Consider the following 27,198-nt stretch of genomic DNA (forward strand, 5'->3'; position numbering starts at 1 on the left):
TACAGTTGATGTAGGGACTGGGTGTTCTTAACACAACAATACAATCATTATAATCAAGTCAGGAACCATAACAGTTCAACTGCTTGTGGCCCACAGCTCGTACTGAGGGTCTCTGGTTCGATTGTCTCTCGGTGGAGGCTGACTTCTCGGTCACACTTACAGTTGATGTAGGGACTGGGTGTTCTTAACACAACAATACAATCATTATAATCAAGTCAGGAACCATAACAGTTCAACTGCTTGTGGCCCACAGCTCGTACTGAGGGTCTCTGGTTCGATTGTCTCTCGGTGGAGGCTGACTTCTCGGTCACACTTACAGTTGATGTAGGGACTGGGTGTTCTTAACACAACAATACAATCATTATAATCAAGTCAGGAACCATAACAGTTCAACTGCTTGTGGCCCACAGCTCGTACTGAGGGTCTCTGGTTCGATTGTCTCTCGGTGGAGGCTGACTTCTCGGTCACACTTACAGTTGATGTAGGGACTGGGTGTTCTTAACACAACAATACAATCATTATAATCAAGTCAGGAACCATAACAGTTCAACTGCTTGTGGCCCACAGCTCGTACTGAGGGTCTCTGGTTCGATTGTCTCTCGGTGGAGGCTGACTTCTCGGTCACACTTACAGTTGATGTAGGGACTGGGTGTTCTTAACACAACAATACAATCATTATAATCAAGTCAGGAACCATAACAGTTCAACTGCTTGTGGCCCACAGCTCGTACTGAGGGTCTCTGGTTCGATTGTCTCTCGGTGGAGGCTGACTTCTCGGTCACACTTACAGTTGATGTAGGGACTGGGTGTTCTTAACACAACAATACAATCATTATAATCAAGTCAGGAACCATAACAGTTCAACTGCTTGTGGCCCACAGCTCGTACTGAGGGTCTCTGGTTCGATTGTCTCTCGGTGGAGGCTGACTTCTCGGTCACACTTACAGTTGATGTAGGGACTGGGTGTTCTTAACACAACAATACAATCATTATAATCAAGTCAGGAACCATAACAGTTCAACTGCTTGTGGCCCACAGCTCGTACTGAGGGTCTCTGGTTCGATTGTCTCTCGGTGGAGGCTGACTTCTCGGTCACACTTACAGTTGATGTAGGGACTGGGTGTTCTTAACACAACAATACAATCATTATAATCAAGTCAGGAACCATAACACTTCAACTGCTTGTGGCCCACAGCTCGTACTGAGGGTCTCTGGTTCGATTGTCTCTCGGTGGAGGCTGACTTCTCGGTCACACTTACAGTTGATGTAGGGACTGGGTGTTCTTAACACAACAATACAATCATTATAATCAAGTCAGGAACCATAACACTTCAACTGCTTGTGGCCCACAGCTCGTACTGAGGGTCTCTGGTTCGATTGTCTCTCGGTGGAGGCTGACTTCTCGGTCACACTTACAGTTGATGTAGGGACTGGGTGTTCTTAACACAACAATACAATCATTATAATCAAGTCAGGAACCATAACAGTTCAACTGCTTGTGGCCCACAGCTCGTACTGAGGGTCTCTGGTTCGATTGTCTCTCGGTGGAGGCTGACTTCTCGGTCACACTTACAGTTGATGTAGGGACTGGGTGTTCTTAACACAACAATACAATCATTATAATCAAGTCAGGAACCATAACAGTTCAACTGCTTGTGGCCCACAGCTCGTACTGAGGGTCTCTGGTTCGATTGTCTCTCGGTGGAGGCTGACTTCTCGGTCACACTTACAGTTGATGTAGGGACTGGGTGTTCTTAACACAACAATACAATCATTATAATCAAGTCAGGAACCATAACAGTTCAACTGCTTGTGGCCCACAGCTCGTACTGAGGGTCTCTGGTTCGATTGTCTCTCGGTGGAGGCTGACTTCTCGGTCACACTTACAGTTGATGTAGGGACTGGGTGTTCTTAACACAACAATACAATCATTATAATCAAGTCAGGAACCATAACAGTTCAACTGCTTGTGGCCCACAGCTCGTACTGAGGGTCTCTGGTTCGATTGTCTCTCGGTGGAGGCTGACTTCTCGGTCACACTTACAGTTGATGTAGGGACTGGGTGTTCTTAACACAACAATACAATCATTATAATCAAGTCAGGAACCATAACAGTTCAACTGCTTGTGGCCCACAGCTCGTACTGAGGGTCTCTGGTTCGATTGTCTCTCGGTGGAGGCTGACTTCTCGGTCACACTTACAGTTGATGTAGGGACTGGGTGTTCTTAACACAACAATACAATCATTATAATCAAGTCAGGAACCATAACAGTTCAACTGCTTGTGGCCCACAGCTCGTACTGAGGGTCTCTGGTTCGATTGTCTCTCGGTGGAGGCTGACTTCTCGGTCACACTTACAGTTGATGTAGGGACTGGGTGTTCTTAACACAACAATACAATCATTATAATCAAGTCAGGAACCATAACAGTTCAACTGCTTGTGGCCCACAGCTCGTACTGAGGGTCTCTGGTTCGATTGTCTCTCGGTGGAGGCTGACTTCTCGGTCACACTTACAGTTGATGTAGGGACTGGGTGTTCTTAACACAACAATACAATCATTATAATCAAGTCAGGAACCATAACAGTTCAACTGCTTGTGGCCCACAGCTCGTACTGAGGGTCTCTGGTTCGATTGTCTCTCGGTGGAGGCTGACTTCTCGGTCACACTTACAGTTGATGTAGGGACTGGGTGTTCTTAACACAACAATACAATCATTATAATCAAGTCAGGAACCATAACAGTTCAACTGCTTGTGGCCCACAGCTCGTACTGAGGGTCTCTGGTTCGATTGTCTCTCGGTGGAGGCTGACTTCTCGGTCACACTTACAGTTGATGTAGGGACTGGGTGTTCTTAACACAACAATACAATCATTATAATCAAGTCAGGAACCATAACAGTTCAACTGCTTGTGGCCCACAGCTCGTACTGAGGGTCTCTGGTTCGATTGTCTCTCGGTGGAGGCTGACTTCTCGGTCACACTTACAGTTGATGTAGGGACTGGGTGTTCTTAACACAACAATACAATCATTATAATCAAGTCAGGAACCATAACAGTTCAACTGCTTGTGGCCCACAGCTCGTACTGAGGGTCTCTGGTTCGATTGTCTCTCGGTGGAGGCTGACTTCTCGGTCACACTTACAGTTGATGTAGGGACTGGGTGTTCTTAACACAACAATACAATCATTATAATCAAGTCAGGAACCATAACAGTTCAACTGCTTGTGGCCCACAGCTCGTACTGAGGGTCTCTGGTTCGATTGTCTCTCGGTGGAGGCTGACTTCTCGGTCACACTTACAGTTGATGTAGGGACTGGGTGTTCTTAACACAACAATACAATCATTATAATCAAGTCAGGAACCATAACAGTTCAACTGCTTGTGGCCCACAGCTCGTACTGAGGGTCTCTGGTTCGATTGTCTCTCGGTGGAGGCTGACTTCTCGGTCACACTTACAGTTGATGTAGGGACTGGGTGTTCTTAACACAACAATACAATCATTATAATCAAGTCAGGAACCATAACAGTTCAACTGCTTGTGGCCCACAGCTCCAGAATGTAGCTTCACTTGAGGGGGGGCGTATGTAGTAGTGTTGGCATAGCAGTAGCTGGGAATTTCCCAATTAACTCAGTTGGTAGAGCGCTAGACTCTCATACTGAGGGTCTTTGGTTCGAATTCCATCAGTGGAGGTTGATTTACATAATAGGGTTTGTGTGTGTGTTAAAACTGTTATTACAGGCTTAATAATGAACGACTTCTGTTAAAAAATGTTCCTATGTTTTACAGTATGTCAGTAGATTGGTGGTTGAATATATATTTTTACTTGAACTGAGTTTGGTTTTACTTTTTCTGAGAATCCCATGATTTGGTGATGAAACTATAAAATAATGTAGAGTTTGCCGTTATCTTTTATTTTATTACACATATTTCACCACAAATTGTGAATAAGTTCTCACAAGAGTTTTGAGGTTTTGTTTTCACTGGAAGTCGTACTTCAAAAATTGATATAATTAAAGTTTTCTTCTCTCTTGTAATTTCGTTTCCCAAACGTAAAGCATAAAGGAACATAGATATTTGTGTCACACTGTCAGAAACTGATGCAAGATATTTATTAACAAAAAAGTATCACATTTCACACAATCCTTATTTCCAAATATTTACACACACAAAAAAGGTCAATCACATAATGTTCATACAGTATTACCATATTCTAAAAATCAGAAACAATTTGAGATATGTTTAACCCCACCCCCAGAGTTTGATAAAATCCTCTAATTTAGCACAATCCAGGGTGAAGAGATGTGGAGGTCGCGTTGCACATACAATACATATACAATATATTGTTAGTGAATCACCTAAAATATAGGTCATTTGACCAGGCTGACTCGATGCTAACATGTTACAATGAATGGCCTATCTTGTATCCACAGACTATCATGATCTGCCATTCTAACCGTTGCAGGAGGAAGCCCATAAGTTAAAGCACTAACTGGTTCTTCTCTGTTCACATTATTTGGGCCATTGATCACAACAGTGAACTGATGAAACCATGACAAGAGGAATATATCACACTCACAAAGATCATGTACAACTCATTGTGCCAACTGTATCTGGTCTCACATCAGAGCTGTCTCCTGTTCCTTGTTCCCCTGTGCTCAGTTTGTGGGTTAGTTTGAGCACATCACTATTTTGTTTCTCTGGTGACAGTGAAGCAGACAGCACTGTTGACACGGCTAGTCGAGACTGCTGAGTCACTATTTCCGTGATTGCGAGGCGTTCCTCTCGAAACATCTCTTTTACTGCTCTCAGCTGGATCTCCTGGTAGCCTTTCAGGGATTTTATCTGAGAAAAAAAAAAATCATACGTAAATGTGCATACATATTCAAGAGTTAAAGATTGTTTTGTTTAACAACACCACTAGAGCACATTGATTTATTAATCATTGGCTATTGGATGTCAAACATTTAGAGAGAAAACACGCTACATTTTTTCCAATAGTAGCAAGGGATCTTTTATCTGCACCATTCCACAGACAGGATACCACATACCACATCCTTTGAAATAGCAGTCATGGGGCACTGGCTTGAACAGGAAATAGCCCAATGGGGATCGATCCCACACTGACCGCATATCAAGCGTTCATGTTGTTCGTGTAAAATAATGGTTTATTTATCGAATGGATGGGAGAAATAGTACACCCTCGGTAAGCCTCGTCCCGGGTGGAAATATTCACCACCTCAAGTGTACTTTTTATATCCCACATGACAACATATGAGTCTATTAATCTAAAGCAAAATAAAATTCCAATTGTGTTTGTTAACAAATTCTTTAGATCAAGTCCTGCATATTAACATAAATATAGTTATCACATATTAGCTAGCATATCCAGTGTAAACAAAATATGTTATATTTTTCATACTTTCAAAATTTGATAACATTGCAAATGATGTATTTTAATCGAGGTCACAGCACTACGTTTATTGACATTTAAGCAAATGTACTACGGTAACACTCCATAACACTCCATAATTGATGTATGCATTCATAGTCACCATTCAAAAATATTTCAATAGCAATCCTACATAAAAAGCTGTTCAGAAAACAAAAAATGGTAAGCACTAGTTTATATTTATGTAAGGATATCCAAAATGACGTCATTCAAGTTTGACATCATTTCCATTCAAAAAGATGCTTTGTCACATATTCTTACATCATTTGAATATCTAATAATGGTGGACAGGAATTAAAGCTGCGTGTACAGTTTACAAAAACATGTATGAAGTTTGAGATTACATGATAAAGAGATTATTACCCTTGTGTAATTCGGTATCGATACCGAAAAACACTGGTAATAACCTCTATATCTATTATATCCAACTTGTATTTGACTTGCAGATATACAGCTCAAGTAATTAGTGGTATTTGGCAGTGAACTGAACTATCAAACACATATGTTAGGAATGCTTTAATTATTATATAAATAAACTTTCGCAACAAAACAAGAGTACCATAGATGTCATTTAACTTGATGCATATTGCAAAGTAAATTAATTTAACAAATTATTAATTGTACAAAATTTGTGATGTAAATTCATGATTAATGTATTTCTTTAAAAATATATATAAAAACATTTTTAATGTTTAAATTTAATTCAGTAAAAAAAAAATGTTATTTAACACATACGGAAATAAACATTCACAGACTGAACCGTAAACCAAATGTCATTGATCTTGAAATTGACATTTGTGAGAAACATAGCTAAACTCGCTGACATAATGTTGAGCTAAACATAACTAACACTGTTTCCGTTAAAAATGTAATACCAATATCTTGACTTGTGACTTCATCAAGGCCAGACCAAACAGTGAGTGAAGAGTACGAGACTACCACAAACTCACCTCTTCTGCTTGCTGCGTGATTGCCAGTTGTAGATCTGCATCAAGCTGGGCTGGTCGGCTTTGTGTAATAGATATAAACGGCAGACGTATTCCGTATCCAAACATCATGAACAAGAGGAGGAAGAGGAAAACGCCGACCGATATCAAGACAATAGGCCACAGGTGATAAGGCAGATTATTGAGCAGTGCGGTCAAAAACTCACTGATCCCTTTCCCGATGTGGCGCAATGGAGCAAGAAAGAATCTGGCAAAGGTCACTGCCAAAGCCTAAACAAGAAACAAAAGCAAGTCTAATTGCTATAGTGTAAACAAAGAAAACAAAAATTTAAATGTCCGACAGCCAAAGAGCCTTACAAAATACAAAACAAATTTGGATTTGAAACCTAATATTACATTACTGTTGCAAATATCTGCTTTTCAACCTTTGATTCCTGCAAGTCAAACTCAATTTGCAACAGTAAAACTAGCATTGACATCTGATATCAAAGAAAGCTACATCATACTTATCCTCTACTTTACAACGGCAAAAATAACAAATAAAAATAGACACTGTGACTATGAAGCAATATTTTGAAAACAAATCGTGCATCATAATGACTAGTGCCGTATTTTGCTATTAATACATTTATTTGTGATAAATAACTATAAATTAATTGATCCCACATATCTTTAAAAATAACCAGAGAATATCAAACTTGTAATGTGCTTGTTCTCCATGTAAAAAGAAACATGTTCAGCACAACTAGATTTCTATTCTACCACTTCGTACTAAATCTTTTAAAAATCTACAAATCACAAAATCTGGCAAACTGACTGTTGGCAGCTAGAATAGACCTTCGGACACAGATTTCTATTCTACCACAGATTTCTATTCTACCACTTCGTAATAAATCTTTTAAATATATACAAATCACAAAATCTGGCAAACTGACTGTTGGCAGCTAGAATAGGCTGTCAGACACAGATTTCTATTCTACCACTTCATAATAAATCTTATGAAATCTGTGAATCACAAAAACTGGCAGCTAGAATGGGCCATGAGAGACCAGGTCTGGTCGTAACAGGGCCCATGCTTATAGTCCAGACTCATTCTCTAATGATGTCTCATGTTAGCATTTCAGACGGACTATTAGAGTTTCGAGTCTAGACTCTAAAAGTTTTATAAGCACCAGACCAGGGCTCCAATGAACTGAAGAGTTTGTGTTGGTTGCAACTGAGATTTGTCAAGATTGACAATCCAGCCGAGGTGTTACAAGAACTGAAGTATGAAGTCGACAAGGACTGGTAACTTTGTCTTGCTCTGGCACTTCATTAGGCAATTGTCCAGGTAGGGGTAAAATGATATACCCTGCTGATGTAGATACCTCAACATGGGAGCTGTTATCTGAGTAAACAGTCATGCTGCCACCAATATACCAAAAGGCAGGACTTTCCACTCGTAATGTGGATATTTCGACAGGTGTAGAACACACCGGAAGTGTCTAGTTGTGGTCATTGTGTGCTTCCAACTGGATATTTCGACAGGTGTAGGACACACCGGAAGTGTCTAGTTGTGGTCATTGTCTGCTTCCGACTGGATATTTTGACAGGTGTAGGACACACCGGAAGTGTCTAGTTGTGGTCATTGTCTGCTTCCGACTGGATATTTCGACAGGTGTAAGACACACCGGAAGTGTCTAGTTGTGGTCATTGTCTGCTTCCGACTGGATATTTCGACAGGTGTAAGACACACCGGAAGTGTCTAGTTGTGGTCATTGTCTGCTTCCGACTGGATATTTCGACAGGTGTAAGACACACCGGAAGTGTCTAGTTGTTGTCATTGTCTGCTTCCGACTGGATATTTCGACAGGTGTAGGTCCCACCAGAAGTGTCTAGTTGTGGTCATTGTCTGCTTCCGACTGGATATTTCGACAGGTGTAGGACACACCGGAAGTGTCTAGTTGTGGTCATTGTCTGCTTCCGACTGGATATTTCGACAGGTGTAGGTCCCACCAGAAGTGTCTAGTTGTGGTCATTGTCTGCTTCCGACTGGATATTTCGACAGGTGTAAGACACACCGGAAGTGTCTAGTTGTGGTCATTGTCTGCTTCCGACTGGATATTTCGACAGGTGTAAGACACACCGGAAGTGTCTAGTTGTGGTCATTGTCTGCTTCCGACTGGATATTTCGACAGGTGTAGGTCCGACCAGAAGTGTCTAGTTGTGGTCATTGTCTGCTTCCGACTGGATATTTCGACAGGTGTAGGTCCCACCAGAAGTGTCTAGTTGTGGTCATTGTCTGCTTCCGACTGGATATTTCGACAGGTGTAGGTCCCACCAGAAGTGTCTAGTTGTGGTCATTGTCTGCTTCCGACTGGATATTTCGACAGGTGTAGGACACACCGGAAGTGTCTAGTTGTGGTCATTGTCTGCTTCCGACTGGATATTTCGACAGGTGTAGGTCCCACCAGAAGTGTCTAGTTGTGGTCATTGTCTGCTTCTGACTGGATATTTCGACAGGTGTAAGACACACCGGAAGTGTCTAGTTGTGGTCATTGTCTGCTTCCGACTGGATATTTCGACAGGTGTAGGTCCCACCAGAAGTGTCTAGTTGTGGTCATTGTCTGTTTCCGACTGGATATTTCGACAGGTGTAGGTCCCACCAGAAGTGTCTAGTTGTGGTCATTGTCTGCTTCTGACTGGATATTTCGACAGGTGTAGGTCCCACCAGAAGTGTCTAGTTGTGGTCATTGTCTGCTTCCGACTGGATATTTCGACAGGTGTAGGTCCCACCAGAAGTGTCTAGTTGTGGTCATTGTCTGCTTCCGACTGGATATTTCGACAGGTGTAGGTCCCACCAGAAGTGTCTAGTTGTGGTCATTGTCTGCTTCCGACTGGATATTTCGACAGGTGTAGGTCCCACCAGAAGTGTCTAGTTGTGGTCATTGTCTGCTTCTGACTGGATATTTCGACAGGTGTAGGACACACCGGAAGTGTCTAGTTGTGGTCATTGTCTGCTTCCGACTGGATATTTCGACAGGTGTAGGTCCCACCAGAAGTGTCTAGTTGTGGTCATTGTCTGCTTCCGACTGGATATTTCGACAGGTGTAGGACACACCGGAAGTGTCTAGTTGTGGTCATTGTCTGCTTCCGACTGGATATTTCGACAGGTGTAGGTCCCACCAGAAGTGTCTAGTTGTGGTCATTGTCTGCTTCTGACTGGATATTTCGACAGGTGTAAGACACACCGGAAGTGTCTAGTTGTGGTCATTGTCTGCTTCCGACTGGATATTTCGACAGGTGTAGGTCCCACCAGAAGTGTCTAGTTGTGGTCATTGTCTGCTTCCGACTGGATATTTCGACAGGTGTAGGTCACACCGGAAGTGTCTAGTTGTGGTCATTGTCTGCTTCTGACTGGATATTTCGACAGGTGTAGGTCCCACCAGAAGTGTCTAGTTGTGGTCATTGTCTGCTTCTGACTGGATATTTCGACAGGTGTAAGACACACCGGAAGTGTCTAGTTGTGGTCATTGTCTGCTTCCGACTGGATATTTCGACAGGTGTAGGTCCCACCAGAAGTGTCTAGTTGTGGTCATTGTCTGCTTCTGATTGGATATTTCGACAGGTGTAAGACACACCGGAAGTGTCTAGTTGTGGTCATTGTCTGCTTCCGACTGGATATTTCGACAGGTGTAGGTCCCACCAGAAGTGTCTAGTTGTGGTCATTGTCTGCTTCCGACTGGATATTTCGACAGGTGTAAGACACACCGGAAGTGTCTAGTTGTGGTCATTGTCTGCTTCCGACTGGATATTTCGACAGGTGTAGGTCCCACCAGAAATGTCTAGTTGTGGTCATTGTCTGCTTCCGACTGGATATTTCGACAGGTGTAAGACACACCGGAAGTGTCTAGTTGTGGTCATTGTCTGCTTCTGACTGGATATTTCGACAGGTGTAAGACACACCGGAAGTGTCTAGTTGTGGTCATTGTCTGCTTCTGACTGGATATTTCGACAGGTGTAGGTCCCACCAGAAGTGTCTAGTTGTGGTCATTGTCTGCTTCTGACTGGATATTTCGACAGGTGTAAGACACACCGGAAGTGTCTAGTTGTGGTCATTGTCTGCTTCCGACTGGATATTTCGACAGGTGTAGGTCCCACCAGAAGTGTCTAGTTGTGGTCATTGTCTGCTTCTGACTGGATATTTCGACAGGTGTAAGACACACCGGAAGTGTCTAGTTGTGGTCATTGTCTGCTTCCGACTGGATATTTCGACAGGTGTAAGTCCCACCAGAAGTGTCTAGTTGTGGTCATTGTCTGCTTCTGACTGGATATTTCGACAGGTGTAAGACACACCGGAAGTGTCTAGTTGTGGTCATTGTCTGCTTCCGACTGGATATTTCGACAGGTGTAGGTCCCACCAGAAGTGTCTAGTTGTGGTCATTGTCTGCTTCCGACTGGATATTTCGACAGGTGTAGGTCCCACCAGAAGTGTCTAGTTGTGGTCATTGTCTGCTTCTGACTGGATATTTCGACAGGTGTAAGACACACCGGAAGTGTCTAGTTGTGGTCATTGTCTGCTTCTGACTGGATATTTCGACAGGTGTAAGACACACCGGAAGTGTCTAGTTGTGGTCATTGTCTGCTTCCGACTGGATATTTCGACAGGTGTAGGTCCCACCAGAAGTGTCTAGTTGTGGTCATTGTCTGCTTCTGACTGGATATTTCGACAGGTGTAAGACACACTGGAAGTGTCTAGTTGTGGTCATTGTCTGCTTCCGACTGGATATTTCGACAGGTGTAGGTCCCACCAGAAGTGTCTAGTTGTGGTCATTGTCTGCTTCCGACTGGATATTTCGACAGGTGTAGGTCCCACCGGAAGTGTCTAGTTGTGGTCATTGTCTGCTTCTGACTGGATATTTCGACAGGTGTAAGACACACCGGAAGTGTCTAGTTGTGGTCATTGTCTGCTTCCGACTGGATATTTCGACAGGTGTAGGTCCCACCAGAAGTGTCTAGTTGTGGTCATTGTCTGCTTCTGACTGGATATTTCGACAGGTGTAAGACACACCGGAAGTGTCTAGTTGTGGTCATTGTCTGCTTCCGACTGGATATTTCGACAGGTGTAGGTCCCACCAGAAGTGTCTAGTTGTGGTCATTGTCTGCTTCCGACTGGATATTTCGACAGGTGTAAGACACACCGGAAGTGTCTAGTTGTGGTCATTGTCTGCTTCCGACTGGATATTTCGACAGGTGTAAGACACACCGGAAGTGTCTAGTTGTGGTCATTGTCTGCTTCTGACTGGATATTTCGACAGGTGTAAGACACACCGGAAGTGTCTAGTTGTGGTCATTGTCTGCTTCCGACTGGATATTTCGACAGGTGTAAGACACACCGGAAGTGTCTAGTTGTGGTCATTGTCTGCTTCTGACTGGATATTTCGACAGGTGTAGGTCCCACCAGAAGTATCTAGTTGTGGTCATTGTCTGCTTCTGACTGGATATTTCGACAGGTGTAAGACACACCGGAAGTGTCTAGTTGTGGTCATTGTCTGCTTCCGACTGGATATTTCGACAGGTGTAGGTCCCACCAGAAGTATCTAGTTGTGGTCATTGTCTGCTTCCGACTGGATATTTCGACAGGTGTAGGTCCCACCAGAAGTGTCTAGTTGTGGTCATTGTCTGCTTCTGACTGGATATTTCGACAGGTGTAAGACACACCGGAAGTGTCTAGTTGTGGTCATTGTCTGCTTCCGACTGGATATTTCGACAGGTGTAGGTCCCACCAGAAGTATCTAGTTGTGGTCATTGTCTGCTTCCGACTGGATATTTCGACAGGTGTAGGTCCCACCAGAAGTGTCTAGTTGTGGTCATTGTCTTCTTCTGACTGGATATTTCGACAGGTGTAAGACACACCGGAAGTGTCTAGTTGTGGTCATTGTCTGCTTCCGACTGGATATTTCGACAGGTGTAGGTCCCACCAGAAGTATCTAGTTGTGGTCATTGTCTGCTTCCGACTGGATATTTCGACATGTGTAGGTCCCACCAGAAGTGTCTAGTTGTGGTCATTGTCTGCTTCTGACTGGATATTTCGACAGGTGTAAGACACACCGGAAGTGTCTAGTTGTGGTCATTGTCTGCTTCCGACTGGATATTTCGACAGGTGTAGGACACACCAGAATGGGCAGTCACGGAAAATAAGTTTACCATCATAACGGATAACAATCCGTTAACTTACATCTTAACAACTGCCAAGCTGGATGCAACAGGACATCGATGGTTAGCGGCTCTGGCATCTTATGATTTTAATATCCAGTACAGGCCAGGTAAACTTAACACTGACGCAGATGCTCTGTCAAGAATTCCTGGAATCAACTCAACTGAGATCAGCAACATCACCAATGCTTCCGTTAAAGCTGTATGTGCTGCTAGCCAGGTTCCCAACTATTTGTAAACACTCTGCCTGTCAACACAGCCTTTGGATGATGTTGATGAAATTAATAGCATATCATTCAGAGATTGGAGATCAGCAAAGATGAGGGATCCTATCATTGGCCTGTTCATAAGAGCTTTCACCTATGGACAGAGACCATCCAAAGATAGAGTTCCTGTCTCAGCAGAGTCGTCAACACTGTTTAGAGAAGTTGATCATTTGTTGTTGGAAAGAGGAGTTCTCTATCGCAGAACAGTGGTCAGCGGGGAGCAGAGGAAACAGCTTGTTCTTCTGACAGAATACAGAAAGACTGCTCTACAAGGTCTTCATAACGATGCCAGACATCAGGGACGGGACAGGACACTGTCACTTTTACAGGAAAGGTTTTACTTACCTGGAATGTCCACAGCCGTTGAAGATTGGATAAAGGGGTGTGGAAGATGTCTAAGGCGGAAATCTAATACCAACATCCGTGCACCATTGGTTAACATTTCAACTAGTCAACCAATGGAGTTGGTGTGTATAGATTACCTGACCTTGGAGACATCAAAAGGAGGATTCCAGAACATCTTGGTGATAACAGATCATTTTACTTGTTATGCCCAGGCTATTCCAACTAGGAACCAGACTGCAAAAACAACAGCAGAAGCTCTCTTTAACAACTTCTTTATTCATTATGGATTTCTACTTCGACTCCAGTCTGATCAGGGAGCAAATTTTGAGAGCCAACTTATCAAGCAACTGTGTTCAGTAGCGGGCATAACAAAGTCCAGGACAACACCATACCACCCTATGGGAAATGGCATGACTAAACGGTTCAACAGAACTCTGTTCAGTATGCTAGGTACACTGGATCCAGATAAAAAGAAAGACTGGAAGTCGTACATATCACCCCTTGTTCACACATATAAGAGCACGAGACATGAGACGACTGGACACTCTCCATTCTTTTTAATGTTTGGACATCACCTGAGATTGCCAGTGGATGTTGCTTTGGGTACAGACTGCCAGCAAGACAAGAAAAGCCTGAACAGTTATGTTTCTAAACTTAGGAAATGACTTCATCAGTCTTACAAGCTGGCATCTGACAAGATAGACCATAGCCAACAGAACCAAAAGAAGTACTTTGATACAAAGGTTAGAGGTGCAACAATCCAGACAGGGGATAGAGTGCTCATCAGACAGCTGGCATTTGATGGGAAGCACAAACTGGCTGACAAATGGGAGGATGATGTGTACATTGTACATAATCAACCCAACCCAGATATCCCAGTCTTTGTGTTGAAGAGAGAAGGTGGACAGGGCAGGAACCGCACATTACATCGTAACTTGCTTCTGCCCATTAGTTCACTTCCCATACCTTCTCAGGATTTCCAGCCGAGACAGTTATTACCTTAAACACCAGTGAAGAAACGGAGACCGCATCGTCGCCTGCCTAAGACACCAGAGGGAAAACCACACACAGCAAAATTAGAGGATGGAGCAACACCATCTGAAGAGGACAGTGTACTGGAAGAAGATTTTGCTGTGCTTGTGGTTGATCCCCCGGCTAGGAAATTTCCAGTGGTCAGCGTCCCAGACATTGCTGTCCCCAACACTGGAGAAGATACTGGTTTAGGAGACACCACCCAACCTGACAATGAGATCAGTGACGGGGTAGAGGAACCAGAAGAGAAACCGGCAGACACAGATATCTCACCAGTGGATCAGGGATTCGAGCAGGACAATGCTCAGGATTCTCATCAAGAGTCCGAGTCATCCAGTGGTGAGCAAGATGGTGTCACTTCTGATGATTCTTTTCAAGAATCTCACAATGAACCACAAGGTGTAGATAATGTAACATCTACTCCTTTGCTGCGACAGTCTAACAGAGAAAGGCGTCCCCCAACTAGATATAGGATGGGGGAATACGCCATGCTGCAAGCAACATGGAGCAACCCAGATTATGGTTGGAGGGAAAGAGCTAGCTACCTGCAAAGTTTGGCACAAAGTGATTTTTTTCTTTCGGATGCCGAAGGAAACTTGCAGAGCTATGCTTGATATTTTAACTTTGGAGAAGGCCATTCAAAAATGATGAGGACATCATTTTGTTTGGGCGAGAAAGTTGTAACCATGTAGTTTTTTGTTTTTTAACTTGTATTTGGAAGGTGGAAATTGCCACTGATAAATGATGAGGACATAATTTTATTTGGAAGGGGAGTCTGTAACCGTGTGTTTTAAACTACATTCACTACACACATACTATTTTAAAACACTGTTCACATAGTTTTATTCTGTCAGGTTTTACTTGTGCAGGCTTTCTTTGTTTTCCTGCTTTCTCTGGTTTTTTGGGCTTGGGTTGTGCTCACTGACAACTCAGTTCTTGCAAGCCCAATGTCATTGTTTCTGTGTTTCAAGGAGAACAGACCACTTTTATGAGAAGACAAGCTTTTGTTCACAGCAACTGCACAACTAACATTCACAAATAATTTTAAAGGTAAATACATATTGTACATGATTTACACCTTAACTACCTGTTTTAATTACTTATTTTAATCAAGAAATGAGATTAGGAGATTTAGTGATTAATAATATAGTAATTGTAGTTATGTTAAATATAACATTGTGACTTAGCTTGATTAGCTTTTTATTAAATGGTTACGTTATATTTATAGAATAGCAAGTAGAATAGGTTAAAGTCTATATTTTCTATTCATAAATGATTATACTATCTAATTTACAGTATTTAATAAAGTAACATAATAATTAAGTTATGAGATATTCAACTAGTATGTGTACACATATGGATTTATGTGTACTTAATTGACTTTATTTTATTATTAGGTTACACAATCATGTAGGTAACAACCAACATTATGCTTCTGTAAAGACCCGACCCACAGTTGGTAGGTAAACTATTTGTATACAGGCTATGGTTTATTTAGCTTTGTATTTATGAAATATGTTTAAATTGTTTTTATAGTGTTTCTTTAGAAAAGGACATTCAATGTATTAAATAGTGTTCTATGTGTAATCAATGATTTGTTATTTTATGATTTCTTAAATTCAGTGATATATTGAATTTAATGTATGGATATGTGGTTGCATAAGGTATTCTCTATTAATGCTTAAAAGGTCAGTGTGATAACACAGGCTAGTATATAGGTTAATTATGAATGTTAAGTGTGTAATTAATTTTAAGACGTATTATAACAGATTTCTATATATATGTGTGTGATTTTAAGTATTCCATTTTTTGTTATTTCAGGGTCTTTGTTTGTGTGTGTGTATTTGTATATTCTTATGCTTAGAACCAGGCATCTTCATATCCCACCCGATTGATGGTCCAGAATAAATCCTAAACCCCTGCCGAGTTGTTCGTGTTTTCCTGTATACAACACATCAGTAACATTTGGAAAAAACACGAACGCAAGAGAATTACGCCAAAATAAGATACAATAATCTTGTAACAATGTGTAGGAAGATATTTCACACATGAAACTCAATAAACTCAAGAGAAGCCGATAGATGGCTGAGATTAAAACAGAGCAAAAGGAAAGGCTGTCCGAATCGAAACAGCAAAGGAAAAAGAAAGAAGTTACAGTCACGTGACCAGAACAAGAAGGAGCATACAGGAGATGAATTTTAGGCCATCCCATTGGCTGTTGGGATGTTTGGATCAGACTACTATCCGTAGGGGAATATGCACTAGTTTGAGGACAGGTGATGTTGAAAACAAATGTAATATGTGCTTGTTCTCCATGTAAAAGAAAGTGTTCAGCACAACTAGATTTCTGTTCTACCACTTCACAATGAATCTTATGAAATCTGTGAATCACAAAAACTGGCAAACTGACTGTTGGCAGCTAGAATGGGCTGAGAGAGACAGGTGGGTTGCACAAAGACAGCAAGCTTGCCGTAACTGAATGCACCCAATTCCATCAGCTGTCTTCTACAGATTTTCTAGTAGTAAATTCAATTATTTGGTTGTAATATATATCGGCATACATTTGAGGGTATAATGTTTATATTTCAAATTAACAATATTTGTGGGAAACCACAATTATTCAACTTCACTACTGCCTTTAAGAAGACACATTATAAGTAACAGTGTAACAAGAGGATTTACAACATATATTAGAACAAAACCCATCTGATACAACTGTCACTAAATTACAGTATCTGTAAATAAGAGTTTGAAATGGTATTTGACAACTTACTTCAGTTGGAGCGACTTTCCACATGGGATCAATGAGCATGTGTTCGTAATACGTGACACAGTTGTCCGTTTGAAACGTGAAGGTGGATGAAAACAGCTGTTTGACCGTGCTCCAGATACTTTGGTTGGCATCTCTTCGCTTACACTCTGCCGGCATGTCCTTCATTATAGCGTGGTGAGTCTTCGCCTCCTCCCTCTGAAACATAAACGTTAAAGTTTGGTTTGGTTTAACAACAACACTAGAGCACATTCATTAATTAATCATGGGCTATTGGATGTCAAACATTTTGTTATTTTGACATAGTCTTAGAGAGGAAACCTGCTACATTTTTCCATTAGTAGTAAGGAATATTTTATATACACTATCCTACAGACAGGAAAGCACATACCACAACCTTTGATATACCAGTCACGGTACACTGGCTGGAACAAAAAATAGCCCAATGGGCCCACTGACATGGATTGATCCTAGACCGACCGTGCATACGGTGAAAACACTTTACCACTGGGCTACATCTCATCCCTCGACAATATTAAGAAAAGATTCATAACAATCAGATTACTGTTAAAGAGTCTTCACGACCCAATCGTCAAACCACCAGCTTTAGGCCTGCTAGACCCAAGTCCATTTTTCTGTGCAACTAGATTATTATTTGCCACGGTCTTCATGGTCCCTTGTTCATATCACCTGCAGCAAGTCTGGTAAATACTGGGTTTGTTTTTAGCATAATATGGTAATACCACCGCATATAATAGTAGCAAGTACTTGTGTACATGCACTTTATTTCAGACAGGATGGCACATACCACAGCTACTGATATCCCAGTTATGTGACACTGGCGGGAATTTTTAAGAAGCCACAGATGCACCAAGGGACATTGATCGAGACACACAGACTCCCAGGTGAGCACTCTACCAATCAAGGGGCTCAGTGGTAGAGATTGCAGCTTGGGATCAATCCCCTTCGGTTGGCCCACTGAGCTATTTCTCACTCCAGCCAGTGCACCACGACTGGTTTATCAAAGTCTGCGGTATGTGCTATCCTGTCTCTGGGATGGTACATATAAAAAAAATCCCTTGCTACTAATGGAAAAATGTAGCAGGTTTCCTCTTTAACATTATGTCAGAATTATCAAATGTTTGGCATCCAATAGCCGATGATTAATAAATCAATGTGCTCTTGTATACTAACAAGTGTTCTGAGAGTACTGCTAAGGCAATACATGTCCCCCACTGGGCTGAGCACATTTTCATATAGATCTCCTAAGTTAAAAACTCTTGTCAGAAATTGGTAAATCACCACGGAAGTCAAACTTGATCTGTAACAGTACATGATAAAGCCATATACAAAAGTTAATCTCATTTATCTTCAGGTATTGCACAAAAAAAAAAAAAAAAAAAAGGTCTGAAAAAAACATTTTCATATGTCGTAAGTTCAAGGGCCATAACTTTATGAAAAATGTGTAAATTACCATGAAAGTCAAACTTGACCTATAACTGGATATGCTAAAGCTATACACAAACTTTCTGCTCAATATCTTGAGGAATTGCTAAAACAAAAGGTCCAGAAAACACATTTTCATGTCATGTAAGTTCATGGGCCATAACTGTGAAAAATGGGTAAATTGCCACAAAGGTTGATCTGTAATATTACATGATAAAGCTATCCACAACATTTCAGCTCAATATCTGTGAAAAATGGGTAAATTGCCACAAAGGTTGATCTGTAATATTACATGATAAAGCTATCCACAACATTTCAGCTCAATATCTGTGAAAAATGGGTAAATTGCCACAAAGGTTGATCTGTAATATTACATGATAAAGCTATCCACAACATTTCAGCTCAATATCTCAAGGCATTGTGTAAAAAAAACATCTCGAAAACTATATGTGGGACAGATGGATGGACAGACAGACAAACAGTGCTGCGTGATGTATATAAAAGAAAAACGTTCACCTTGTAGAGTTCGTACCACGTCCAGACAACACTGACACAAAAGAGGAAGAAGATGAGTTTGACAGTCACTCGCCACCAGGAGAAATGAAGCCTCATCAAGAACACTGGCGTCAAAACAATAACACATGCCATCACTGTGAGCTGAAACAGAGAGACAGTCAAAACAACAACACAGATAACTGTAAACTAATTACATACAGGTAAAGCTAACTGTAAACTAATTGCGTACAGGTAAGGCTAACAGTAAACTAATAATGTACAGGTACGGCTTACTGTAAACTAATTACATACAGGTATGGCTTACTGTAAACTAATTACGTACAGGTAAGGCTTACTGTAAACTAATTACGTACAGGTAAGGCTTACTGTAAACTAATTGCATACAGGTAAGGCTAACTGTAAACTAATTATGTACAGGTAAAGCTACATGTAACTGTAAACTAATTGCATACATGCAGGGTTTTATTTCTAAAATTTGACTTGACACCCATGGCTTTGACTTGGGGAATTTTAGCATTGCTTTACAAAATTTTGGGAATTTTCAGTTTCATTTAAAAAACATCTTGTTAGAATCAAAAAGACTAATACTATACATATACTTGTATTTATTCAAATTAATATCTAGTCTTATGTATTGTTTTCAAAATATGCCTTTATACGATAAAAAAAAGAGAATTATTTACATTGATTGGGAATTGTTTACTCCAATATTGGGAATAAAAAATGACATAGCTTTTGAGGAATGGTGTGGAATGATGCCGATTATCAGAGTCTAGAAACATAGGGTATAAAACCTTGGTACAGGTAAAGCTAACTGTAAATTAATTACGTACAGGTAAAAAGCTAACTGTAAACTAATTATGTACAGGTAAAAAGCTAACTGTAAACTAATTACGTACAGGTAAAAAGCTAATTGTAACTAACTATGTACAGGTATGGCTAACTGTAAACTAATTACGTACAGGTACGGCTAACTGTAAACTAACTGCATACAGATAAAGCTAACTGTAAACTAATAACGTACAGGTAAGGCTAACTGTCAACTAATTACATACAGGTACGGCTAACTGTAAACTAATTACATACAGGTACAGCTAACTGTAACCTAATTACGTACAGGTGCTAACTGTAACCTAATTACATACAGGTAAGGCTAAATGAATGCGTATCCCGATGAGATCTTCCAGCCACAGTTTGCGAGACGATGGTTCGCTGGGGTCAACCTGGGAAACATGCTCCACCATGTCGGTAATTACTGCGTGGGCGTTATGGATCTCCTGGTTCAAGTCTCCTTTGGAAAATCGCCTCAGAGTTTCCACCTGGCCAGCTGACAGTGTGAAGCGCATGTTCAGTGTTCCCTTCTTATCAGACACCTGGGAATTGACAAACATTCCCAACATAAACCAGCCACAATATAAGTGATTAACACAAGTTAAAGAAAAGCATACAGTATATTTCTACAATAATGGTCTGTTAAAGATCTAGCATGAATAAATAGCGAGTTCACCTGGTTAAAGCCCCTTTACACAGAGCTGCGACCTTTGTGCCAGCTTTGAGTGACCAAAAAATTGCCAGGAGGCTCAATGGTCGCCTAAATCCAGAAAATCCTGTTTCTATGTAACTGCTCCAGCGATCCTTGTGCCTCCCTTGAACCACCAAAAATGCAATTATCGGGCATTGTCATGGCAATCTACGAGCGACCTGTGCGTCCACTGAGCCACCTGCCTGCCTCCCCTGTGCTTCCCCTGTGCAACCTATGGCGACCCCCGAGCAATGTTTGGGCAACCTTTGAGCCTCTTCTGTGCCATCATCGGCAACCAACGGCAACTACGGCGATCCGTAAAAATTGCAGCAGAACACATCTATTACCTGGCGACCATTGGGCGACCACTGTGCCTCCATTCTGCAACCACAGCAATGCTTGTGCCTCCCTTCTGCCTCATTTGAGCCACCTTTGAGCAACCAACCTCCTCGGCGACCTTTGTGCAACTGTTTTGAACAGTTGAAATGTACAGTGACCATGGCATCCATGGCGATGTTTGAACCTCCTGTGTACCACCTTTGACCACCTTTAATTGACCGACCTAGGCAACCATTCTGCCTCCTTTGGGCCTCCAACGGCGACCTGGCACATGTTATGGTCGCACAAGGGAGGCACAAAGGTCGCCATCCTGTGTAAAGGGGCCTTTAGGAGATATTTAGTACTCTAAGACATGTATAAAACTTTCTGTAAAAATAATGATATTACGGTAGTATGAAGAAACTGCGAAGATAAGCAACATGCAATTGTATTTGGAAAAACAATATTTATAAGACAGTCAGGGGTTTCCCCAGAGTCACATGGTGTAGGGGGCCTCTACGCCTGCAGGGGTCGAATTTTATGAATAGTAAAACAATTCTTCCAATATCCGTCATGAAAGTGAAAATAAAGCACGGAATACCGAAAATCGCCTGCGCCTATTCCGCTTTCGCTTTTTCGTCAGCTATATTTTTCTGCAGAACAAATCCTCGCGCTACTAAGACCTTTCTCGTGCACTTACCCAGTCCTTGCCTTTTGAAAAACAAAGTAAGTGAAAAATCGCACACCTGAAAACGCTTAGGCGTGGTAAAAATCGCACTCGTCAAAATGCTAACGCGAGTGAAAATCAAGCATTTATTAATTTAGTAATTGGTACATGTAAATGAAGAGACATATGTTGCAAAAATTAACCAATAAACCGATAATGTTTTCTTCTAATTTTATGTTGTTTGGTTCATTAGTGTAGTCTGACTTCTTTTCCCTTTCAGGAATGGAGTTATAGTTTATTAAAAAGTTTCAGGAGTAGTACTATAAAAATATAATTATGACATATACACCATTTGATTTTTTAATTACAATATGTATTATTCAAATAATTGATGCACACAATTATATATATACCTTTTCAGTGTTAGATGGTTTGATGAACGTGCAGCTAAACATATATAGGAATCAACTTGTCTTGAATTTATTATTATGTACAACGAACGTGATTAGGATAGTGGGAATGGGAAAAAAACATTGGTTCCGAGGAGGTGGTTCAGGTGTGCATGTTAAAAAAAAAAAAAACTCGTTAGATGGGACATTGACATTCATGTGGCATTTTTAATTCAACAATTATGCAACCAATCTCCCTCCCTCAACATTTTGTAGGCCTAACACGTCATTTAACCTACCGCTACAAGTTACGAACAGCTCGGACGGCGTTACGACATTGATCTAGATCGAACGGCCCCAATGTTGTTAATAACAAAATACACAAACTCTGGAAAAAAAATCTGTCATTGCAAAGGATTTTATTCCAAACGTGGTATGCCATAATAAAGATAATAAAAAAAAAACCTATAATTTTAGACACCATCATCAATGCGTAATAAGTTGTCAAGTAGACCAGCCTGTTCATGCAGAATTCCAAGAGTAAAAATAATCTGACCCCGATAGCTCTGATTGGTCAATATGCCACAGCTATTGTGCATCAAATCATGTTCCAGTCACATGGTCTGTGACTTTCTAACAAACGAAACAAAAATTAAATAGTGAAACTTAGGCCTACAATTACTTAATTGATAGTGTTGGTTGGGACATTGACATTCAAGTGACATTTTTAATTCAATAATTACGCAACTTGTCTCGCTACAAGTTACGAACGGCCCTGACAGCGTTACGTCATTGATCTAGAATGGCACCAATGTTGTTGATACAAAAAATATACAAACTCTGACAAAATCTGTCAATACATAGGATTTTATTCCAAGCATGGGATACCATAATAAAGATAATAAAAAAACCACATAATTTTAGACATCATCATCAGTGCGTAATTATAATAAGTTGTCAAGTAGACCGGCGTATGCGTGCAGAATTCCAAGAGTAAAAATAATCTGACCCCGATAGCTCTGATCAGTCAATGTGCCACAGAGTACGGCGCATCAAATCATGTTCCAGTCACATGATCTGTGACTTTCTAACAAACGAAACAAAAATTAAATAGTCGGCAATGATCATTGATTACTGTTACTATAGTTTTTACATATATACATATCTAAATAACATATGCACATTTATTAACCTCTGGCTGAAATACAAATATTTAAATGAAGTTTTATTTGATTTTTTTTTGAAGATAAAAAAGAAAAATAATAGACGTAAAAAAAATACCTAGGCTTATTCCTACATACCTATAATCATTTCTTTTCCTTCTTTTTATTATTCCGTCTAGTTTTTTTAATTTTTTTAAAGAAAGTATAAAATTACGGGATTGCCATTTTCGGGACCTTACGTAAGCTTTGTAGGCTAACAGTTATGAATTAATCGAGACAATTTTACCGACTTCGCTGATTTCCTTAACGAGTTCATTTGTGTAGGCTACAGAAGCCACTATTTAATTCGATCCCATTTCTCTTTTTGTCATAACTATATGAACAGTATAAATGAGTTATCCTTATCAGATGTTGTGATCTATTACCTTACAAAAGTGGACTGTTTCTAATTAATAATAAATTAAATAGGCAAAGAATTTTGATCGGATTGGTATGTCTTTGAAGATGTTTATTAAACCTGTCTTTTCCGATTTGTATAGCAAAGATAAATACCAGTCATATATTAAAATCTTTCATGGACGTTACCGTTCTCATAAATAATAAAAAATGGTATTATTAAACGGATCTTTCTATCAGTTACATAAGGTAAGTAGTGGCAATCAATATACAAAATTATTTTTAGTACATTTTTAGACGGAATAGTTTTTTTTGAAATTCACTATTCCTTTGGGATAGTGGTAAAAAAATTTAAATTCCAACCCCTGGCCTGAGGTGTATAATTAAGTGCTTTGGCATCATGTAAGGGCCTTAAATCAATTGCCTCTATGCTTTAATTGGCTATATGTGACAATCAACTGTTGGCTGTAACAACTTTTAAAACATTATAGTACATAGGTATTCACACTTCTAACAGGTGAAACATATCCTTCATACCTAATTAGGAGCAGGGCCCTCAGCGCCCTGTCATTTAACAACAGTTGATTACTAATTGTCCTAGACAACCAAGCTGGCACTGAAAATGTAAGCACTTTAAAACTATCCTAGGGAAAGGTCGGAGACTTTAATAACTTTTAAGTATTTGATTGTCTTTAATAATGTTCTAGTACCTAAAAACCAATAACCACATCACTGTAAACATCTGTTAATTATGAATTTAATCTTATCCCCATATTACGCTATATCATTATGACTCTAACCTTCCCGTCGATGTGATACAAGAGTCGGCGAATGTATTGCTTGAACAGCTTCAGACAGACAGAACTCGCTTCACAAGAATCTTTCTCCATCTTCGGGAAAGCTGTCTGGCGTTCACCTGCATCTGGTGTGACCGTCTGTGAACTGGGCGTGGTCTTCTTGTTACCATCAGAGACCACAGGAGGTGATTCTGTTGTCGAGCCAGTCTGAAAACAAACCACACACGACTGTACAACAACAACTTCAAATGAGTGGAATTGGTTACACATGACAGGTAGGAAGTGGTTGTACGTAGCAAGTAGGAACTAGTTACAAATGATGTATAGCTGTGCAATGACAAGCAGGATTAGTGGAGGTATCAGTCAAATATTATTAAGTGAAACATAAAAACCACAAAAGTTGAAATATTTCAGTCATACATTGTATCTCATTTTGTTTGAAGTCGGATCAAAGTTGACCATGTCCAGTGGGTCAATCCAGTCTTCAGCATGATTCTGATTGGTCGATACAAACTGACACGTCAACACACAGAACAAAACAAGCGACAAGCAAACCCCAAACTTCATCTTGGTGTCATCAGAAGTGCCTGGTAAATAGAATAAATAAATAAATAAATAAATGAACAAAATGACAAGTGAAAAAAGAAATCCTTGCATACGAGCAGCACTGGCAAGTGAAGCTGTTGGTGGGTCTAGTTCATCTTGTTTTCCTTGCTCATTTTAACTTTATTTTTAGAACATATGTCTGTGAAAGTGACAGGCATTTGTTACTTTTTCCATGCAAAAGTCAATGATGTGAGAAATCTTCAAATGTACGTTTTGTTGGCACAAACAATGCAATCACCTTAACAGGTCCCTCACTGAAACAGGTCCCTCGCCTAAACAGGTCCACGGGCGATACTTGATCAGCTGATGCAAGTGCATCATTGGTCCTCTTTTGAAAAACATGTGGGGTTATTTTAATGACAATTTAGTGGAAATAGAAGAAGGACTCTTCTTTGGCACTGTCACTAACCTTAACTATTTATGATAAATATTTATAATGTTCTTTATAGGTGACAGTGCCAAAGGAAAGTCCTACTGAAATAGTCAAAGGGTAAATGCTAATAAAGGTATTTTAAGCCAAAATAAGGCTTAAATGTAAACATAATTCACTGCCAATTTTTTAGGTATCCTCACAGTATGGGTTTTGATGCAAATAAGCAACGATCTCGCGTAGTGTAAAAATAACAATGTTTTTCTTGATATTATTTAGAGAGACATAACCTAATGTATATATATCATTGAAATATAAACAATAAATTCAATATATATTGAGATTTTTAGTTTTAGCTTACATGATGTGCATACTGTAATATTCTAACCTTTTTGATGCGGTATGTATTTTGACGCGGAACATCTAGATAACTTGTGAATGACCAATATTCAAGAAAACAACTTCAAACAACTGGAAATCGATTGATGGTGGTCCATAAATTCCATATTAATAATACACGTCAAAAATAACATAATTAAAATACATTTTAACCAGATTGTCACATGTAAACCATATAGCCCAGTGCAAACGGTCACTATTTGTACATTGATAGGATGGGAGTAAATTTTACAGTCATTCGAGACTTTTTTGTTTGTTTATTATTAGTATTATTCAAAACAATGTCCACTTTACATTTCATGTGAAATAGATGTTATTTTAATATGTAATATGCACTTGAACGTCGTTTAATCCTGACCCAATATAATCCTATGCAGTGCATATAAAATAAGGAAAGGGGACTCATTCGGATGTCCATAAAAATAGATTGACGTAGAGGTGATCTAATTGCCTTGTGTTTATTTCAATAGTAGCAGACGACAATGTTTCGTGCAGCAAGAGAGTGAAATTCAGTGAGAAAATTTGGATATAGAAGGATGTTTATATATGTTTAAAAAGTGCCTTGCGGAAAATAGTACTTTTAATTACATGGCATTTTTAATTGTTTATACTTACTGCAAACTGGCAAATTGAAAACATTGCATTATCCTTATCAATAAAAAATACTTCCGTCAACAAAAATTTCTGCATTTGGCGTCATAGCTTTTCTTTGATGACGCACAATTGCTATTTAAAGATAGCGCGCCAAAATACATACTGCGTCATAATACATACCGAGACAATATTTTTTTAACTTTTGCTAAACGGAGTTATTTCCCCTTATTAGAAAATGTCCATTTTTAATGTGTGGTTGTTGTTTGGGGTTTTTTAAATAGTTCTTTTAAAGGTAATCCATCAGTAAATACAAACAAAAATCGTTATCATTACTGTCATATTTGCAAAGTCCCTAGTTTGAAACAAAACAAACATCTGACAACTTACGATATTTATAAGAGAAAAAACAACAACACTAGCATGCACAAAACTGTAAACCTGATACAATGTGCCGAAAATTAAAAACTACCAGTATGACACACTGTTTAAAAATATCAATTAAACCTGAGTAAATATTATTTACTTTCAGTTTCATTTGCCGACCGTTGGATCTCACAACACAAATTTTCACTTCCGGTTAGAGTTTACACATCAGGGTTGACATTGACCTATGTTGTGGCTCACATGTTCACTTCTAGTAAATGGTAAATTACTTGAAATATATTTAAAATACTAATTTTAAACAAGCACTCACTAAACTACGTATGTGTGCTCACAGACTGGAAATAGAGACTGGACTTAAAGGAACATCGATTCACATAAATGACCGGGTCTACCGACTGTGCCAACATGAACCAGAAGATGAGATTCATTGTTTAACTAAATGTCCAATAAATATACATTTAAGAAACACACTATATAATAAAGTCGGCCATATATATATATATATATATATATATATAGGCAAGAGTTCCGACTTTTCCTCAATTGAATTGTACACCATGGGCAAAATGAACTTACCAGACCCTCTATCACAACACCGATTTGAACAAATATACACATACGTGTA

At 39.9% G+C, this 27,198-nt stretch overlaps 1 protein-coding gene across 1 annotated transcript; it reads right to left on the bottom strand.

The window, feature by feature from the left end:
- Positions 1-4,079: 4,079 nt before the first annotated feature.
- Positions 4,080-26,759, bottom strand: LOC121376085 (chloride channel CLIC-like protein 1). Its single transcript, XM_041503864.1, has 8 exons — positions 26,713-26,759; positions 24,641-24,807; positions 24,224-24,427; positions 20,114-20,341; positions 18,969-19,109; positions 17,010-17,204; positions 6,402-6,668; positions 4,080-4,844 (listed from the first exon to the last, which is right to left on the bottom strand). The coding sequence occupies exons 2-8, from the start codon at positions 24,785-24,787 to the stop codon at positions 4,584-4,586; spliced, it is 1,443 nt and encodes a 480-aa protein (XP_041359798.1). The 5' UTR covers positions 24,788-24,807; positions 26,713-26,759; the 3' UTR covers positions 4,080-4,583.
- Between the last annotated feature and the right edge of the window lie 439 nt (positions 26,760-27,198).

The sequence above is a fragment of the Gigantopelta aegis genome, chromosome 6 (genome assembly GCF_016097555.1).
Source record: "Gigantopelta aegis isolate Gae_Host chromosome 6, Gae_host_genome, whole genome shotgun sequence".
Taxonomy (NCBI): domain Eukaryota; kingdom Metazoa; phylum Mollusca; class Gastropoda; order Neomphalida; family Peltospiridae; genus Gigantopelta; species Gigantopelta aegis.